At 35.9% G+C, this 15,056-nt stretch overlaps 1 protein-coding gene across 1 annotated transcript in view; it reads right to left on the minus strand.

The window, feature by feature from the left end:
* The window catches only part of TMEM245 (transmembrane protein 245), a 75,915-nt gene that overhangs the window by 39,112 nt on the left and 21,747 nt on the right, over window positions 1-15,056 (minus strand). Inside the window, exons 7-11 of the mRNA XM_058819542.1 lie at window positions 10,850-10,873; window positions 5,353-5,457; window positions 3,968-4,050; window positions 1,721-1,811; window positions 816-914 (exon numbers count right to left, since the gene is read on the minus strand). Coding sequence (XP_058675525.1) covers window positions 816-914; window positions 1,721-1,811; window positions 3,968-4,050; window positions 5,353-5,457; window positions 10,850-10,873 — 402 coding nt within the window. The remainder of the gene's footprint in view (window positions 1-815; window positions 915-1,720; window positions 1,812-3,967; window positions 4,051-5,352; window positions 5,458-10,849; window positions 10,874-15,056) is intronic.

Consider the following 15,056-nt stretch of genomic DNA (forward strand, 5'->3'; position numbering starts at 1 on the left):
AATTTACTTAGAGTAGAAACATATGAGTAGACAAAAAATCTCCCTCGAATAGGCCTTCTGTATTTGTAAATATTTGTATTTCTGTGTAGAGATCTATCACCTGTTCATCTAGTTCTATACCAAAACTGTTATTTCTTTAGTGCAGAGATCTTCTTGGAACTTTAGAGGTACTTGAAGAGTAACTGCATAAAGAAAAGTGTTAATGTAATTGCAATCATTTAAATGTACAGAAGTATTTCAGGAATATGACTTCTGGATTTGATATTTCCATTGCACGATGGCTAATGAATTGCTCTTTCCTTTAAACTGCAGACAGCACTGGCAGCATGACAATGATTTAACTCTTAGGAACTTTTCAGGATTCAGTGTACAGAACACATTATAAGATGGCTGCAAAAATGCATTGCAAGAAACTTTATGAGAGGGCAATTATTTTCTCACAATTTCAAATTAATAAAAGTTACACAAATCATGCAGAAGACCAGTTGCCTTTTCCCAAGACCTCAACAAACCAAATAATCAGCAGAAAGTGCTAAACTATGAAATACTAATTATAAAAAGTGAGAAAACTATAAAATGGCACACACAAAAACACACTTTACTACTTGAATGTAGGACACAGCTCTGGCTATACTAAAACTGTGACTCAAGAACAATGTGTCTTACACACTTGAAACTTTTACCTTCTTTTTACTGACTTTTACTCAACCTTCCAACTTTCTGCTAATCTCTTCCTCAGAAATGCATACTTGGCATAATTATGTCAGAGTACTAAGTGATAGTTTGTATGAATATCATTTAAATGAGTTACCCACCTTCACAAACCAAGAGTGATAAAGCCTGTCCCAGAGTTCCAGTACTTGTTTTTCAATCACAGCAGTGTTATTTACTTTTTCTCCTAAAATCTTATGGAGCTAAAACACATAAAAATCTATTATTATACAGGACAGAACAAAGCAGGCACCCACGGATGAACTTCATACTTGATGAAAAACCTAAGATTGTATGTAAAGGCACATTTCAAACCCAAGTTATTAAAAAATTAGTATCAGCATGAAATACACACTTCAGATAAAATAGTTCACAATTCAAAGATTTTGTTAAAAACATTCTGCTGCGCTGAGGACTTCTTTCTGCACTGCAAAACAAATGCTGTCTCTAAAATCCTTAATCCAAAGCCCCTGATCATATCTTTAGAGTAAATATTTCAAATAATTTGAGATGTGTGCTAGACATGAAATATATGAGTAAGAATCTTGGCAAATTCTGAAGAAGAAGAATACAGCTTAACTATATAAATTATGATTTAAAAAATATCCAGGGCACCACACCCAGCCCACACAGAAATTAGGGGAGAGGGAGGGGCAGTGGTCGAAACAGAAGTTTACATAGTCTCTAATACAACAGCCAAAGTCAGTTTAAAAAAAAAATTACTTAATTTTATTTGATCCATTTTCACTGGGAATCATTAGAATGATGGCAGATTCTTCAGTTCTTAAAAATAAACTAATCCCTGAACAGAAAAGACTACTGAAATCACTCCCACTCTTCCTTCAAAAGTCCCAAACCAGGGTGGAAAGAACACATTTGTCAACAAAATGGTTAAACACATGGAAAAGAACTACTGAGAAATGTATTTTAATTTCTTTTTACTTTTATGAAACACAAGAAATGAAAGCAAAAACCACAGAATTTGAGCTTTCTGACAGCTCACTCTGACCTTGTGTGTGATCCATTCTCGGCCATACTGGTATACGTTGTTGGCTGCAGAATTGAGCGCCTTCTGAATGACCTGGGCCTCTGGGAGCCAGCTGAGGGAAAACAAAGTTAACTGTTATATTATACACACTTCATTACACCCAAAACACATTTCAAATTAACATTCTGAAACAACAAATCAAAATGTCTCTTTCTACATATTAAGGAATAAATTTTCCCATTTAAATCTAGGGCATGCCATTGCATTTAAAATCCTCTAAGGTTCCTGAAACCTTAATTAATTTGAGATCTCAACTTTTTCAGAAGAAATCTGTTCTTCAATCTCTATGTGTGCTACTCACACAATATTCTTTTTTTTTCCCAGTTTCCTGAAAATATCATATGAAGCAGTCTCATCTAGCTGCAAACACAACCTTTTGAAATTACAAGCTGAATGTAAATTATAATTTACAATTGTAAATTGTTAACATAGTTTCCATGAAATATCAACCAGCTGACAAAAGGTATGGACATCAGTTATTTCTAAGTCCTCACCAAACCACCTGCTTGTGAATTTCTTCAGGGATTCACATCACTTTCAAGCAAGGTACCCTACTGAGTTGACAGCATTTTACCACTTGTGAATACAGGCCACAAAATCTCTGCTTTCACTTTCTTTTTACATCTTGATTCAATGGCACTTGTTGGGAGCCCTTCCAAAACAAAATGAAAGCATTCAGGAAACAGAACTGCTGTATTTGTTCATCTGACTAAAGAACAACATGGAAGCTCCTCTGTCTGTATAATGCTTCAGAAATGTTCCAGATTGGAATTTCAAGATATTTCAGTCACTCACCTCTAAAAATAAAAATGAGCATCGAGCTCTGAAAGCTGGTAAAGCTTCATGGATTTGGCAAGAGGTATTCTTAATGAACTAAAATATAGTGTTATGGATACTTCAAATTTTAATACAAACTAAATGCAAACTTCTCTAGTTTAAGAAGCTATACTAGAATTCTGCAAATTATTTAACTAGCCAAATTCTGCAAATTATTTAACTAGTCGAATTCTGCAAATTATTTAACTAGTACTCCACTAGTTGCATTATGCAATTAAGCTTGTGACAGTCAAATTTCCATCTCCAGTAGTCCCACTTATTTCCATCTTACGGCAAAACAGAAAGGCCAAACAACACAAGAGATGCCATGAAGGAATAAAACCAAGTGCTTTAAGTGCTTTCTGTTCTCACGATTGTGATTACTTCAGTAGTGCTAAAGGATGTATTACTACAGTGGTTATTAACTATATCCTTTTAGTTCTGTTTTTGAAAAATTGCTTTGCTCTTATAATGCAGCATCTGCTTTCTTTCAATCTTCTTAAACTACCATCACTTTTATCAAGAATGTGCCCTTGAAAGAGTCAACCATTCTTACTCTGGAGAGATTTTTTTTTTTTTGCTGTCATTAAATTGATATCTTACACTTGCCCAATGTCTGTTTAGCTGAATCGGAATGAAAGCCACCTGGAACATGCCCCTGTTAAAATCACACTTTTCATTCTCACCTATTCCCCCTCTGATGTTCATGCAATGACTCCTTTGCTCACCAGCGTGCCCATGTTTTCCTCTAGATGCATTTCTCTCAAAATCATCTCTCTCCCTTACTACTTGTCTTGGTGCTTACTTTGGTCATTACACAGACCAAACCTTACAAACTTCCCACTGCACACACTGCACATGCCTACTCATAATAGAAATGTCCCTACCCAACTGAGTCACACCAAACTCCCCCCATCCACCCCTGAACTCTTCTTCAGTTCACTCCAGGAACAATGTCTTCAACTCCTATTCCTTCAAATGCACTCCACATCCATCGCTCTACATTTAAAAATAATTTAGCTCTATCTTGAAACTTTCTAGAGTATTCTTTGTCAGCACTTCTCTTTCATAGCAAAAAGGGACAAAACACAGATCTCTTCATCCTCTGCACTATACAAGTTTCTTCTCCACAACTGTAGCTAGGAAAGTTCATGGAGTCATTCTTCACTTCCAAAACCCAACCAGTCCTCAAATGAGATAGTACACTGACAGTCCTCCAGAGAGATGCACAAACATCTCTGCTGCCTGAGAGTTTAGCTTTCACATCTGCCTCCGAGAGATACCCACATTTCTGTTCACCTAGGGGATTTTTTAAATTAAAAACTATGCATAAGAGCACCTGGAAGCTTGTTCATCCACCCTATACTATTCGCTTAACTTCAGCATTCTTACTTTGCCCACTCTGGGTGACTGGCTACTGTCTCATTGATCAAGCTGCTTGTGACTTGAATCATGTGAACACTCTCTTGATGTACCTAAATTAAAGACAGAGAGGAGAAATGTTATGCAATGCAAACTACAACTCTTCCTACATTCAGAAAGAATTCTTTTTTTTGGGAGGAGGAGGAGTGAGTGGTGGAAGAGGAAGGAGGATGGGGAGGAGGGGGAAGGTGAGAAGGGATGCAGTGACCAGTTCGTACATTAAAAAAATAATTCTTCCAGTGCAAACAACCCACTAGGAAGAAAGAAGTCCCATTAACACAAGAAACACCTAGTCAATACAATAGTAAATTCTGGTCAATAGTAATAGCAAATGGAAATTTAAACCTTATCTCATCAGTGGAAAAAAAAATCAAAAATAACAGCACTGCTGCCAAGAGAAGTACTAAAATACAAAGAAAAGTTTTAGATACAGCTTTTTAAGCCATGGATCAAAGAAGTGTAAAAATTAATGAATACTTAGCTCTAACATGACCAACCCTGCTATGAAGTGCCTAACTAAATAAATTCTTCAGCAAGAATGATAAAATACACCTTTTATAATATCTTAATACTCCTTCTGTGACTGCAAGGGAGCTTTAGGCAGGAACGTTTGCACAACTTCAAAAGTCTTTAGTTTTAAGTACTCAACATTACATATGCCTGCATTCTGGAAAAAGGAGATTGACATCAGAACCCACTGATCTTTGTTCCATAACTGTATTCAAGTCAAACATTCAATCTCCGTTGACCATTTAAAGTACAAACACAGCTCCATTAAGGAAAAAGGGAAAAAAAGGTACATGAGTGACCTCTTCTGGTGAGCAAAAAAAAACCCCAACTCAACCATAAACCAAACATCAATTTCAGAGAATACCTGATCATGAATCTCAGTAGATTTACCTCAGAAAGGATACCATGAGGTTATTACAGGCAATTACACAAACAAATTGACAAACACACCTTAATTATTTTGCAAAGGTTTCTGATGTGAGATAAGTTAAAGAGAAAAAAATCTAAATGGTTCTTCTGTTGACAAGGGAAATGTCAACAGGGTGCAAAACAAATCTGTTCCTGTAATACATAAGCTAGTAATTCTTTTACTAGAATAAATTTTTGTATTTACAAATGTCTATATATTAGCCTTGTCATATAGGTAAAATCCACAGAGATACAAAGAAATAGAAACATTGAGATTTTTACATATTTTTGTATATTTTACAGTCTTGGAATGGTGACAAGTTCAACTACAACATTTAGAAAAATTCTTTAAGCTACACAATCTCGTGTAAGTATCAGTAACCTTCATCAGCAACAAAAAAAGGAGCTTTATGATTGCATTTGTTAGCATACTGTACCTTTGCAGTAAGGAGAAGAGCTAGCAGAAGGGTTCCTATCACCAGCACAAATATTATGAAAATGCTGATTATTTTATCTAGCATCTTCTCCAGCCACACGATAATCTGTGCAGAAAAAAAAAATTATAGCACATAAATCAATCTTTAATGAAAGCAATGCTGTATGCTATGCAACAGTATTGTTATTTTTATTTACAATCACAGTACAAAATCAGGCTCTAATCAAACAGCATTTATGCCCAAGCTTGGAAATGAACAATTAACAAGCAATGTTAGCATGATTAAGGTCATGGTATGACATGTGATTTTGCAAAAAACATGTACACATTACCACACAACACAGCAAGCTCTCTGCAAAGCAAGCAATAATTCAACAATTACTTACTAGACTTAGAGAAGTACCTAAAGAAGACATTCATGTCAACTAGAACCCAGAAATTTGTCTTTGTTTCTTGTCCTTCAGTAACCTGGAAACTTACAGATATTGTCTGCACAGGACTCCAAAGCTATCAAGGTATACTTTAAAGCACAACCATAACTTTCAGATTTGAATAGCTGAGAGCCATCTAAATGACAAATGAGGTATTTTTGCAAGTAATAAAATTTTTAAAGCTGCCTCATCACCTTCTGAACTGAAATAGGACAGGTGGGGCTCTGCATTATTGAATATCAGGCCAATTATTCAGCACCAACTATTTCTACCCACTTCCAGTCTCAGGAGGATGCTCAGCATTAAGCATGCATCAGCTAAACTGACTGATACAGGAAACAGGCACTTGTTGTTCTGTCAGTTCACAAAAGGCCCATTCTATATATGTCCATAAGCAAATGGTAATACCACATTTGAGTAGAGAAATTCTGATAATGTCATTCAAAACAATCAAACTGCTCAGTCACATGACTTTGCAGAGTGCTCTGGAACACAGCAAGCTGAGCTTCATCTTGTACACAAACTGATTGTTTACATAAAAAGCTGTGAAAGCACATGCAAGCATGACCAAATACATTTTTCTAGCTCCTATAGTTCAAACACCAGATCTATTTCTATTCCATTTAGCATTACTACAGGAAAAAACAACAGCACAATTGTACAATTTGTGATTCACGAAAACTGAGGTCAAAGCCCATGTGCAGTAAGCAAAAGTACTTCAAGTCCAAGTTATATATTCAATGATTAAGTTGGTAACATTTTAGTTAGAGATCTTATAAAACTACTAACATGCATGCTAATGGCTTACATTAGTTCTTTCTGCATATTTACCCTATCCCTACAAATGAAATTGACCCTGGAACAACAAATTCTCAGACTGCTCTGTGATGACTGAACTGGTCAACACTGAAGTCAGATCTCCTATTTGACAAAAGCAAGGATTTTTTGTGTGTGTGTTCATCCAGTAGTATTTGAGTACTTTATATATATCAAGTAATTATTTTTAAATTCCAAGTTTTTACAACCAGCTCCTTGTTAGATCTAAATTAACAAGTTCTTGTAACAAAGTCTGTACTACATTAAGAACTGCAGAAAGGAACTCGGAAAACACAAGGAAGTGTGAAAAGTCTTTTGTCTTAGGTATTTTTAACCTAAGTTTGGTTTTCAGCATTGCTAACGTATTTCAGCCATCGGAAATGCATTGCCAGTGTGGAAGGAAGTGACCTGCCTGCAGCAGTACTACAGCTCTGAAAAACTTTGAGCAGCCCCTGCACAGGGCATATATATCGGGGTTACCTCTTTGGAAATAAGACTGAAATGAGATTTGCTGTATCCTTCCAAGCCTCATGTACATCTAGTGATTATGCAAGAGAAGCAAGAAATGAAAGTCCTTGTTTCAAAGGACACAAATAAAAATATCACCAAGAAAACACCACTGGATAGGCAGGGGAAGAAAATTTTATAGCATGGACTTCAAAATTAAGCTATTAAAAAATAAAACTGCCCTCATCACTTCGAAGTTCAAACTACTATTTACTTTCTAAGTCAGAGTTTAAAGAAATCCAGTAGTCTTACAAATAGTACTTTAATCAGATTTACTGCAGCTATGTAATTGGAAGTACTGTCAGAGATTTCAAAAAATGCTAGGCTCAATAATTGTGTGAGGGGTATTCAATAGGTGAAATCTCAGTGGAGGTGAGGCTGAAGGCTTTAGATGTTTTGCCATGTAGCAACTAATGGAAGGGCAAGTTCCAAAAGACCAGGATGAGGATTCTCTCCGAGATGGCACAAGGCATCTTTCCCAGACACTCATACTGACAGTTCAAATATGCCTGGACTGCCATTAAGGTGCAGCTGGAGCACATGTAAATCCTGGATTACCTTTAATCTAGTTAGCAAAAACATGGCAGCACTGATGTTGTACTGGTACCAGCAGCAGCCTCAGCCATGCCAGGCCACCCTGTCTCTATTTACTTGGGCAGGTAGCCCAAGGAAGCCTGATGAAAGCCAGCTTTGGCAAGCCTACAGGTACTACTGCAAGTCTCAACACAGACTTAAGGGGATCCAAGTTATGTAGTGGTACAGATACATCACAGCAGAAGACTGAATTGGACTGAGTATTGTGCAAGTAAAAGCAGATTGATATTCACTTAAGGTTATATTTATTCTTTCTTTTTTCTTCTATTAAAACATACTTTCTTTCCCTACATCAACCCACAACACTTCCTTAGCAATCCCCTCACCTTTTCACACTCCTGTTAAATAATGCATAGGTGCAGGTAAGCTGCTCACTGCAGGAAGCTGCACTGTTAAATGCCTGTGTGGTCGTATTTATCACTGAATCAGGTCCAGACTTCACTCTTACCCCAACCCTGCCAGACCTCTCTTTACACCTTTCCTGTAAACCATGGGCATGCACACAGAGACAAACATGTACTGACTAAACACACTCATTAGCCAGAGGTCATGAAATTTTATATTCGGTTCCAAGCTTCTAATCCAAAGGTTAGTCAAAAGCAGAAAGCTGAGGCTGCCACAGCATCTGAGATTATGCAAAGGTAAAGGAAAGCCAGGCTCCTAAGCTACAGAAGGTCAACTTGTAAAACCAAACTGAAATATTACTGACTTGTGATAGTTTTTTTCTTTAATTGTTACAGTTTTGAACTGAAAGGTTATCAAGGTTTTTATTTTCATTTAGCTCACTGTAAAAGGGTTTTTTATGATTGAGTTACATTCTATTAGAAAGCTCCTCAATAATTTGCAAGTACTCCCTCTTTCAACTTTTGGATGATGACACAAAACCATATTACACTAAGCTGTAACAGAACTGCAGTCCATACTTAAAAATCAGAAATCCTACTATCTAGACAGGCTCTCCACATTTTGCAGTATGATACATCATCTATGAATTATTATTTTCAGGTTTCATACTGCATAGCCTTTGGGGTAGTAGTTTTTCTAGTATGTTTAATTTACTAGATTACCCAAACAGTAAAGCACATCTAGGCATCTACTTCATATTTGATTAAATCTATATAAAAAAAATTACCAACATGGACTTTTATTTTTTCTGTAAACAGCTCCACTATTTATGAGGACTTTTTCCCAAGACAATCCTTAGACTTCTCGTTTCCCTTTTCTTAGTTAATATTTGAAGATACCATCTCATTAATATAGTCTGCAGAGAATAAGGGGAAGTCTGTAACCAGAACACATCCCAAGGTTAGGGTGAAATGACTCAGCTGAGTAGTTAAGCTAGAAAATGTAGGGAACAGTCTGTGTGAGGTCTCAAGTCTACCTATACCAGTATTTCTGCAGAAGCAGCAGAAGAACTTAGCAGTTCCTTCTAAAGACTCCTGACATGGACAATGTTATTAAGAACCAATTATGCCAGACTGACTGAATCTATTCTATATTTTGGGCTATATATACCACAAACAGGAATCAAAAAGCCAAGGTTTTACACTAGTAGTCATAATCAACTATCATTTCAAACTCTACCATATCCATATGACTTTAAATTTCCTGTTGGATTATCAGAAGTTTATGTCTGTGGTCTCTGAAGTACGTCCCTTCAAAGACAGGCAAAAAAGGAATCACCTTTTAACTGCAGCCAGTGTTCTGTAGCACAAATCCCCTCTTTTTTTATGCCTCTAGTAGAGAGTGACATTTTTTCAAATTTTTTTTTAAAAATCACCAAAACACTACACACAACAAAATTAACCCACTGGTTGCACATTTTTTCACTTTTTTAAAAACCTTGATTATAATATTATTACTGTATGTTCATGCACAGAAGTCAATGCTGTATGTAATACTATCAGGATTTCAGGATTTCTACTTATGAAACTGTAAAGTAAACCAACAGTTTTCAAAGATAACTCCAAGGAACTAAAAAACCATGCTCTGTTAAGAAATTATATCCACAGGGTTCTGCCAAATAATGCGAATTTCTAAACTAAAAATAAAATCCAGACATTTTAGCATTTAAAGCTATTACAGTTAAATTGGTTTTGCAACCTACCAGTATTAAGGAAAAAACCTCACCTCTACTCATGAATTTTCAACAAAATGACAAATGACAGAAAAAGCAGTTGAGACTACTCTTTCTCTTGTGGGTCACCAAATTCAGCTCTTTACCTGAACTCTGCTAACAAACCAGTATCTAATTTAAAAAAAAATTATGACAGGCTATGGTTGCACATATTTACTAACCACAAGTCACTCACATAAGATAAACATTTCATAGTTGAGAAATAAAAATGTCATTTTAAAACAGGAGAAATACAGTCAAGGGCAAGAGAACATTAAAAATGCCCCTCTTCATGGACAATTATAAGTCAGTCATGAAAACATATCACACAGTTTTAAAAGCCACACAATAGGAAAAAAATTATTTTACCTATACCAACTACCTATTTTTTTTTTTTAAACTAGCCTTTTTCTTTCCTTCAGACTTGTTAAGATTCAGCAGTTCTGAGGCCATGCAAAGTCTCATTTTGTATGCATTGACTCCTGGTACACGAGGTACTGTGCCTGCGTACACAGGCAAGTTTGGCACTGCAAAAGTAAAAGACTGACAGCACTCAGTGAAACCAGCCCATGCACTATTTGCAATCACCTACAGAACTACAACTGTGCTTCACAGCCCCACCACCCCCCTAGTAATTTGGTTAACTGATGCTTTCCCTGAGCAGAGAACAGCTCTCCAGACTGGGAGACTACTGGTTTCATTAGGGGTACAAGTGGGGACCAGGCAGGCATAAACTATTCTTAAATAAAAGTGCCCCTAAATCACTCTACCCCTTGAAATGCTAATGCAATACTCTGCTGTGCTAAACATTTAACTATGTGCATTCACTGGAGTAGAAGAGATCAGACAGAATTATATGACCTTCAGTAGCTTATACCAAGAGCTGGAAAAGAGGCATTTCAGAGAGAAATCTATATGAAGCAAGGCATGTTAAGGAGGGTTCATGCTGCAAAATAAAAAAAATTATAAAAAAATCAAACTCCCCAAAACCACAAAATCCATTAGCTGGAATCATAATTTTTCTGTTTATTTACCTTCTTATTAAGCCAGTGCCACAGCTTGTCAGTGGCAGGCGGAGATGGAAGAAAAGGGAAAAAAACACAACACAGTGGAAAATTATTGAAAAATGCAGTAATAGGGAAAAAAAGCAATGAGAGGCAGGCAAAGTCATCCACAGAATGAAAATGAAATTGTTCTAGACACAAAGGTAAATTGCAATAGGAAGAAAAGATCATAACAAATTCTAATGCAAGAACCTGGGTTTTACTACTAACATGCACTTCTGAAACAAAGAGGGATATAACAAATATGAACAACTTTAATGGCATTAACAGAGCTATCAGCATAATCTGGACAATTCCAGTTTAATTATACTGACAGCTACCATCACTTCAGAGGAGGACTTGTACTCTGAGAAGGACATTTTAGCAAAAGACCAAAACTTGACATGAAGAACTTGTTTATGACATCAATACTCCCATTGCAGCATTCAAATATTCCCATTTTACGCATTTCAAAACACTCTTATTATGTCAATTACTCTTGGACAGATTTCATATGTTTTTTTGGTACAACATTCATATTAAAGCACTCACATTCAATGGCACAACATCAAACACATAATTAAGTCTGATATACATACAACAGCCAATTGTAGATCATATAAATGTACAGATTTCATGTAATTCTCCTTGCTCTTCTCAACAGTCAATTTCTCCTTTTGCACTGAAGTTATTTTTCATTACTGATGCTCATCCACATGCTAAAGTATATCCATTTCAGGACCTAGTTTATGTAGGATTATACTCCTAATTCTAACCATTACTAATCATTAGTAGCATAATCAGAACAGAGAAGAGCTTTAATGTTGTTATTCACCTCTGTTAGAGATTAAGATCATGTAAGTGAAGTTTGTTTCTCCCTGAAAACAAGACATTGAATTCTCAGTAAATCTAACATGTTCACCAGTTGCCAGAAATTACATTAGCTCCCAATGGAAACAAAAGGCATGAATATTTCATATTTATAAAAATCTCATAATGTTAATTAGGTTAGAAGCAGATTTACAAAGAATCATGAGCATTAGGAAATATGAAAATGAAATATGTCATAAAGCACCCATGTTTACTAGCTTTTGCTACTTTTGGAAAGAGTCACAGTCAGAGAAATCAATTACAAGGCATCAAAAGCCTCAAACTGACACTGTAGAATTTGTTTCTACTTTACCTCCTCACCTATGGAGCAATTTATCCCCTGAAAAAAGGGAAAGTTGTTTTCTGATTAAACAACATACTTTTAACTTTATTTCTTCACTTTAAAACCTACTGTCTGTACCTGAAGGTTTTTTTTGGAAAAAGCACAGATCTCATGGCTGTATTGCTCCACTTTGCAATTCCATACAAAATACAACAAAAGAGCCCTAAGATTTTAGCTGAACGTGAAAGGAAATTTTTGGTATTTTTCTGTAATTTCAGCCTCTGGGAATTGGATGATAAATACAGTAACTAGGAAATAACATTAGATGTCCAAAATAAAAATATTTTTAATCAACATTTAAGACAATATCTGGAAGGCTCTACTTGTCTATCAGCTTACCAATACTGATGCTTAAGTAGTTCTACAAATGTAATCAACCTACATTTGAAAATAGGCTACAGCTTAATTCTAATTTTCAAGTCATCCAAAACTAATAAGTCTATAGCCACTTTTCCAGTATTTCAATGGAAAACTACTCATCTAAGTTCTTCCATGTGTATGAAAGTATTTTTTATAACAATATAACTATTGGCAGAGATTATGCTTGTTTTCTGTGCTTGGTTAAACTATGTAATGAACTTGGTACCAGAAGAAATAGAAGCTGACTTTATCCAAAATGCAAAGAATCTAAATAATCCACATATAAAACTCTAGTGCACTATAGCTAGAAAAAGCATATGACAACTACATGATTCACTCAAGTACATCAGAGAACATGTATGTAAAATATTAGTGCATGCCAAGGAGTAAAAGTCCAGTGCATGCAGCTGAGCCACTGCCAATGCTGCTAAACTCCCTCACAAATTCTATAACCAAACTGCAGTCATTTTGTAAGGCAACAGTCCTCTTTAAAATAAAATTTAAAAAAAATGAGTAAAGAAGATTATTAATTCTCTATTGTTGATAAGAACAACCATGTTACCCCATCTGTTGAGTTTAGGATGGTTCAGTGGCTGACAAGGGAAACCTCCCTACTCTCTCCTCCAGGAAGTCTCTCACATCTGCACTGCTGTCTGCTGACTCCGTGAGGCAAATGCACAGCCAGGAACAGTATACAGTAAGAACAGGATACAGTATCCACATCCTAATTTCATAGCCCATTCTTAAACACACATTTATACAGAGACTGACCTACTGCTTACAAAAACAATAAAATGCAATGCCCTTTTCTTTCTCATCAGAGTTTCTCTTCATTTCAAATTTCTCTGCACTTCCAGGAGAACCAGGGGTAAATGAGAATTATCAAAGAGAAGCAGCTCTTTTCTTGATGGTTTTGTTTAAAAAACAGATAGAATCAGTAAAGCTCAGATTTGCATGCATGAGCAGTACTCACCCATTTCTCACAATGGGCCATTTTTCAGACTATCTACAATAGCCTCCTAAAATTTGTTTGGGAAAAAGACATGCCACTCTAAGATACGTTCATTATTCTCACTACATTTCACTCAAATCTGGAATTATATCCTATTTGGACACACCATGTTTGCCAGCCCAAGTACTACCACTAAGTGTTTGCATGAAAAAGACCTCATCAATGGCTGGCTGTACTTAGCTAAGATCCTGAAAACATCCTGATGCTAAGATAGAGTTTCCAACTAACTTTGCATACCAACAAAAAACCAAACCAAACAAAAATCCTAAGCAGATTAAGCTCCCATGTAAATAAGCTAGAAACAAAATATTAAAAATTTAATAATTTAAAAACATCTAATTCCAAAGGAATGATCCCTCAGTCTTGGTTTCTCACACACCCCCAATAAAAGGTAAACTGTAACAATTTACTCTTTAAATTTCTATTTTGTGTTCACATATTTTTTACTTTCTCTTCAACAGTGCCTACTGAAGCAAAACATTTGGTAATACAACTTAAAAAATCTTGCAAGGATGTAATTTTCACTTCTCTTGTTTCCCTGTCCCTACAAAAAATGTAACTGCAATGCCTGTGGCATTGCTTCCCAAATTCTGAGATACCATGCATTCATCATCCTACAATACACAGAATGAGCACAGCCAGTAGAAATTAAAAAGATATGGACGTATTAGTGTGATAAGCATTGGAAGACTACATATAATCCCAGCCACCCATGATAAATGCTGGCTGAAACAGAATTGAAATAGGCACAAATGAGGACAACAAAATCATGCAGATTATCAAGTGCCCTTCTAGTAATGTCTGGGAAAGCTTAAACTGCTTTAATACACAGAGCACACATTCAGGAGGAATACAGCTCTCATCTAAAAAATGGAGGGGTGAAGGGAGATGGGGAAATGAGTTGGTCAACACTGTTCTCCTGCTTAGACAAAAACAACATGTAAATAAACTGACCTTAAGTACATTTAAGCTGAAGAGCGAGAGGTTCTGCTGCACATTAAAGCCCTACCTTCTTTAAGGAGAAAAGACTTGCTGGAATTAGGAAGGATACTGTATCATACAGTTATACAATACAAGGATACCAAACCTGACAACTCATGAAACAACAATACATTCAACATTGTGTCTAGAGTGGCTTCTTACTTACAGAACAAAATCTTTTTATTAAAAGCTTTGTATAATGTAAGCTTTTATCCCCACATTAGTAATTTTCACTACCTTTGGAAAACCACTTTATTGTTCTTTATAGGGATATTTTGAAAGACCTTTCCTTTTTCAAATTCTTCCTCAATTAACCCTGTGAAATCATTACTTTTTTCCTACAGCCATTTTAATGTTTTTGTTGACCTTTTTTCATCCATTCACCCATTACATCCAGGCTTAAGCTCCTCCCTCTCCTATAGGAATTTAGAGCTATAAATTGCAAGACCAATCTGCCAAGGTACAGATGCTCTGACAAATGTACTTACAGGGTTCAGCTCTTCAGTTATAGAAGTCCTAAGATAAAGGCTTTTTCCAGAGCAGAGAATACTTCAATGACACATTTACAGAAAGCACATTCTTATACAGTGCCACAGCTATTACAAACAAAATAATCCATCTATCCGTTTACG

Source organism: Ammospiza caudacuta, chromosome 1, assembly GCF_027887145.1.
Source record: "Ammospiza caudacuta isolate bAmmCau1 chromosome 1, bAmmCau1.pri, whole genome shotgun sequence".
NCBI lineage: Eukaryota > Metazoa > Chordata > Aves > Passeriformes > Passerellidae > Ammospiza > Ammospiza caudacuta.